Here is a 5,681-nt window from a genome sequence, read left to right as displayed (position 1 = left end):
GCCGCCCCAGCCGCGTGCGCGCGCGGCCGCATCAGCTGAGCGCGCGGCGCGTGTCACGTGGTGCGCGTGTCGAAGGTCACGGCGCGCTCACAATGGAGCTCTCGGAGTATGTGCAGAAAGGCTTCCAGATGCTGGCCGATCCCGGCTCCTTCGACTCCAACGCCTTCACGCTTCTCCTCCGGGCGGCTTTCCAGAGCCTGCTGGACGCCCAGGCGGACGAGGCCGTGTTAGGTAAGCCGCTGGGGTCTGAGCTGGATCGGCCTGGGTGGAGGGGCGCTCGGAGAAGAGGAACGAGATGGAGCGAGAAGGGGAAAGCCCCGGGAAGAGGAAGTCTCCGGGGTTTGCCCTTCGCTCCGGACGGAGTGTGGGGATGTGGCTCTGCCAGAACCCACATCGGACCCTGAGCATTGTTCTCTCCCCAGTTGGCACCTGCACACAGCCAGCTACACGTTCCTGGCCTGATTTCCCCTCCCAGGCTCTTTGTTCCTTTGTAAAGCCGGTGTTCAAGTCTTGTTTGTGGCCTAAACATCTAAGGTTTTCAGCCTGGTCTGGGGCAAAGGCTGTTTGACACTTGGACTTCATCAGGGCAGCTCCCTGCAATTCAAGCTTTCAGTGCTAGGTTGACGAAGGTTTTAAAGGGTCTGCTTCCAAAGTAATTACTACGTCAAATAGTGTTGACATTTTTCAGCTTAGAGAATACCTCAAGTTCCTCTGATCATTCCAACACTCTAGTTCAATATGTTTTGCACAGGTTCCACGCCTAGATCCTTAAAATACGGTGCATAGTGTTTTGTTCTGCACTAGTTATCAGGAGGCGAGTCTCTTATAAGTGGTCGGGTCAGTGATTGCGGAGTGCGGTGTCAGTATGGATGGAGGCATATTTTAAGACAGATCGCTATTACATGATTTTCTTAAATATAAATATCTCAATTCAAATTTTTTTCCTGTAGTTTCACGAGCTAAACACGTGTACAAAAAGTATGAAAGTGGAAGTTCTTTAAACGAAAATAGTAACCGCCACCTGGTTAATCTCAAAAAAAAAAAAAAAAGGATGGCTGTCGAAACCTGAAAATATTTTGAAAATTGTATTTTATATTCTGAACTCGTTCCCTCTCCCCCACCTCCATGTGTTAATGTCCATGGAGCCAGTTAGCATAAAATTAATCTTTAGAAGGAAAGTTTATTCATTCTTAAATTTACACCATATGAAATATCTTATTTTCCTCGGAATTTACTCCATCTTTAGAGTGACCACTGTATATTTTACTCTAGGACTATGTTTTTTAATAAATAAGAGTATTAAGGTAAAGTAAAAGAAGGTAATTTGACCAGGTAATTGCATAATTATTGATGTGTGATCTTTATTGTTTTGCCATTGACCATGTTGCACATCTCATTTACTTATAATTTCCAGTCCTTATAGTTGAATTCTTCTTGTTATCTTGTTAGAGAGGGTTCTTTACCCAAATTAAAATCCTTTTTTAGAAACAGGACTATAAAGAATTTATTGTCACAGGCATCACTGGCAATTAATTTATTTTAGATCACCCAGACTTGAAACATATCGATCCAGTGGTTTTAAAACATTGTCATGCAGCAGCTGCAACTTACATACTGGAGGCTGGAAAGCAAAGAGCTGACAAATCAACTCTAAGGTACAGGATTTATTTAAATATCCATTTGTTTTCAAATAGTACCTTTATGATTCCAATTTCAGTTTTTAAAATGGAGACTAAACTTAGGCTTTTTTTTTTCTTTAGCACTTATCTAGAAGACTGTAAATTTGATAGCGAGAGAATAGAATTGTTTTGCACGGAATATCAGGTTACTTACTTAAATTTTTTAAAATTAACAATTACTATTTTTCTTCTACTCTGTTTGCAAAGACATATTTTCTTTCTTTTTTTTCCTCCCAGAATAATAGGAATTCCCTAGAAATCCTACTGGGAAGGTAGGTCCTGTATAAGGTGTCAAGCTGAGCTACTTTTTACTTGCAGGTATGAATGGAGAGTGTTGGTGTGAAACAAAACAGGACAAAAAAACGGGATCTAGACAAAAAGAAAAGGGGCTAAAGGGCAAGTGAAACAATTGCAGTTAAGCTAATGTTTTTAAAGATAAAGTTTATGGAGATAATTTTTAAAATGCTCTTTACTCTTCAGAACTTGAAAATAAAGTTTAACAATGTTTTAAATTCAGAATAGATTAAAATAGTGTGTGTGGTGGGGAGGTGGTAGACACCATTGTTGGTGAAGATAAATACTAAAAGTTTTCCTGTAGCTATTATGTACAAAATTATCATTGTATCTTTCAGTATAGGCAGATCTTTCCCTCATATAACTGATGTTTCTTGGCATTTGGAATATCAGATAAAGGTAAAGTTTAACAAACTGTTCTCTAGGGGAACTTAGGGAAACTTTTTTAAAAAAATAAGAGTTAAAGACTGAAATCAATGTGTTGTGTTGTTTTAGACCAATCAACTTGATAAGATGTACAGACCTGCATATTTGGTGACCTTAAATGTAGAGGTATTTATACATAAGCCCTGTCTAAAAATTAAATGTGTAATGAAATTTAAAATTTCCTTGATTTAAATAAACAGCATTTTTTTCTTCCCTAGAACACTGATTCCCGATCCCACCCAGAGATTAGGTTTAGTTGCAACATGGAACAATTACAGGTACAGTATTAGGATCTGTGAATATGCCTACCTTTTTACAGATTTTTAATTGAGAATTATGCCTATGTAAAGTTCAAAAGAAAATTAACCATCTGTCAGTAGATAATGAAGGTTGGTTAAGGATTTAATGGTGAGGGGGCTTCAAAAGCAATATTTTAACGTAGGCTTCGCTTTTGAAATTACGATGTTACTAACAGAGAATTGGTCTGCATTTGCTGTTCCCTCCAATTAAAATAAACTTGTGTAGTGTTGAGTGTAAATTCCTTCTATTTGTGATAAGTGTGAGCCAATAGGACAAAGCAAAAGGAAGAGCTTGGCTTTGAAAATGTCTTCTTTGCTTTCAGAAATTGAATTAAACTCTCAAAACATGATTTTTAAACAATAGTTGTAAATGACTTTTTATAAAGGAGCAAGTATACAAAAATTCTAAAACTGTTTATATTGCCAGTGTAAGACTGGGGAAATTAAAAATTACATTGATTAATGGACATGACAACGAATTTATTTCTTACCACTTAAAAAAATGAAGGTCATTGCTTGAAATTTTGATGAGATTGAATTTTTCAAAAGGGATCTCCTGCAGAGTCGTTTTAATGTAACCATTAATCAAACTTTAAACTTTCAAAAGATGTGAATACAGCATAATATTTGTTAGATAACTTGAGAAATTTTAATTTTGATATACTTTGCCTGTTCAGAGGATTCAGTTAGAAACTATATCTCACATCTGAGGGCAAGCAGCCCATTTGAAGATGAGATATTTTAGAGGAAAACCTTATATTGACCTTTTAATTTTTTACATCTTTTATATTTTAGAGGAAAACCTTCTTTTGATAGTGGTTTGTCAAAGGTTTAAAATCTTTGTGAATTTTAAACTTGTTTAGAAAGTGTCCCCCGACTCTTTTCTTGCATCTTTCTCAAAGTTGGATACTTCTTTCTTGTGTTTTTATCCTAAAAACGATCCATCATATACATCTTCAGGACTTAGTAGGGAAACTTAAAGATGCTTCGAAAAGCCTGGAAAGAGCAACTCAGTTGTAACTTGGGGAAGTTAACGATCTGCCCTGGTCTAGAGGAAGACCAGGAACGCCTTGCCGTCCGCCGAACCATCGTTTCTGCGACCTGGATGTCTTCCTTTTCAGGAGAACAAATTTTTTCTTTTGGATTTCTGTCACTCATCAATTTTGACACTTTTTTTTTTTACACTTGTGAAAGGGTTAACAGGGAAAGTCTGCCTAAGTATTTGAATCACCTTTAGTATTATCCGTACACTGATCATATTTGATCTTTTCCAAGTCTTCCAAAAGGAAGCAGACAGTATTATATTCTGAATAAATAAGTTGTTCCCACTAAAGAGTGCTGAGAGTTTGTTTGGATTTGAGTTTGTTAATTATTACTTTGAAAACGCAGACACGATTGGCGTTAACTTTTAACGATCGCCTCTTAGGATTAAAGTTAAGCGTAGTGGGAAAGGATGCGATCTTCGGGGTTGCCTGAAGACCCCAGCTTCGGGACGTGGGGAAAGGGCGCGGTCGCCCCGCGCCGGGAGCTGGCCCGTCCCGTTACCTGTGCCCGAGAGCTCGCCTGCAGCCCGACCCTCGCCCGTGGGGCTCCGGAGGCCCGGCCCGGCCGGCCGGCCCCGCGCGGAGCCCCTGCCCGGAGCGAGCGGCTGCCCGCGCGCGCCCCGCCTCGGCCACTGGCGGGCGGGGAAGGGGGCCGGCGCGGCCGCGGGAAGACTGGGGCGGGCGCTGTTGTTTCCGCGAGCCCAACTCGGTCGCAGGTTCCGCGCCGCGGCGCCGGAGTCTGGGCCGCAGCCCGTGGGGCCGAGCGGGGGGCGGCGGCCGGGCGATCTCCTCGGCTGGAGCCCGCGGACGTGTGCACCGCGGGCGGAGGCGGGCGGCGGCAAGAAAGAAATAACGGGGGGTGGGGTGGGCTGAACTGCTCGCGGGGCCGGAGCGATGCCCGCGCCGAGAGCAGGGTGGCGCGTGTGGCGCTGTGGAGAAATGTCTCCGCAGCCGCGCCAGCGCCGCCGCCGCGCCGAGCGAGGGGGAGGGGGCCGGGTCGCGCTGCTCCGAGGGGAGGGGGCGGCCGCGGGCCCGACTACACCGACACTAATTCCCAGGCCGCCCTTAAGGAATGAGGGGAGCACGTGACCCGGTGGGGGGGCGGCGGGGGGAGGGGGCGGGCGGACTCTGAGCCATTTTGGAGCCGGTGTCAGTTTCCACTCTGCCTTCAGCGGTGCTTTTTTTTTTTTCCACCCTCCCCTCCCCCCTCCTCAGCCTTCCTCCCCTCCCCCTGCCTCTCCGCACGCACACACACGGCGCCCCCCACCCCCCCTCCTCCCCCCACGGCAACTATGAAATAATAATCGTAGTATTAAAGGCAGAGATCGGGGCGAGACAATGGGGATGTTGGCGAGGGAGCCCCAATCCGGATTAGAAACACCTCCCAGCCCCGCAGAATAATACTGATCGCGCCCCCTCCGCGCGCTCCCTCCCCCGAGTGCCGAGCGGGAGGAGGCGGCGGCGGTCGAGGAGGAGGAGGAGGAGGAGGCCCAGGAGGAGGAGGCGTTGGAGGCCGAGGAGGAGGAGGAGGAGGCCGCGGAGGAGGAGGCCGAGGCGGAGGAGGAGGAGGAGGCCGGGCTCGGGAGGCAGCATGAGCCGAGCGCGGCGGCCGCGGCTCCTCTCGGCTGCGCTCGTTGCCCATTGACAGCAGCGTCTGCAGCTCGCTTCAAGATGGCCGCTTGGCTCACATTCATTTTCTGCTGAACGACTTTTAACTTTCATTGTCTTTTCCGCCCGCTGCGATCGCTTCTCACCGGCTGCTTTTTCCGGGTACGTAGGAGGCGAGGCGCCTCCGGGACGGGGCCTGGGGGCGGCGGGGGTCGCGCCGGGCTCGGACCGACCGCCGGTGGACTGGGAGCGGCCCCCCCGCGCCTCGCCCGCGCCGGCCGGGAGGGCGCTGACAGCGTGGGCGCCGAGCCCCGCGCCGCCGCCGCCCGCCG

The 5,681-nt window shown here is 47.0% G+C and overlaps 1 protein-coding gene across 3 annotated transcripts; it reads left to right on the top strand.

The window, feature by feature from the left end:
- Positions 1-37: 37 nt before the first annotated feature.
- Positions 38-4,036, top strand: COMMD3 (COMM domain containing 3). 3 transcript variants are annotated; one of them, XM_029235072.1, is made up of 8 exons: positions 38-231; positions 1,544-1,655; positions 1,761-1,824; positions 1,917-1,951; positions 2,312-2,372; positions 2,469-2,525; positions 2,618-2,677; positions 3,659-4,027. In XM_029235072.1, the coding sequence occupies exons 1-8, from the start codon at positions 93-95 to the stop codon at positions 3,716-3,718; spliced, it is 588 nt and encodes a 195-aa protein (XP_029090905.1). In that variant the 5' UTR covers positions 38-92; the 3' UTR covers positions 3,719-4,027. The 3 variants fall into 3 exon arrangements, 2 of the variants coding, with proteins under 2 accessions (XP_029090905.1, XP_029090822.1); XM_029234989.1 differs by having other exon boundaries at positions 73-231; positions 1,544-1,824; positions 3,659-3,906; XR_003795572.1 differs by lacking the exon at positions 2,312-2,372 and having other exon boundaries at positions 73-231; positions 2,469-2,677; positions 3,659-4,036.
- The last annotated feature ends 1,645 nt before the right edge of the window (positions 4,037-5,681 follow it).

The sequence above is a fragment of the Monodon monoceros genome, unplaced genomic scaffold, assembly GCF_005190385.1.
Source record: "Monodon monoceros isolate NGI ecotype Baffin Bay Population unplaced genomic scaffold, NGI_Narwhal_1 Contig3227_ctg1, whole genome shotgun sequence".
NCBI lineage: Eukaryota > Metazoa > Chordata > Mammalia > Artiodactyla > Monodontidae > Monodon > Monodon monoceros.
Note: the sequence above shows the minus strand (reverse complement) of the source record. Positions and strands in the feature narration are given on the sequence as shown.

Bases quoted from the DNA above. Each gene is read 5' to 3' on its own strand.
- COMMD3 (XM_029234989.1), top strand. From the start codon at position 93: ATGGAGCTCTCGGAGTATGTGCAGAAAGGCTTCCAGATGCTGGCCGAT. The intron at 2,373-2,468 runs GTAAAGTTTAAC...GTGTTGTTTTAG, and splicing joins ATTTGGAATATCAGATAAAG to ACCAATCAACTTGATAAGAT. The intron at 2,526-2,617 runs GTATTTATACAT...TTTCTTCCCTAG, and splicing joins TGGTGACCTTAAATGTAGAG to AACACTGATTCCCGATCCCA.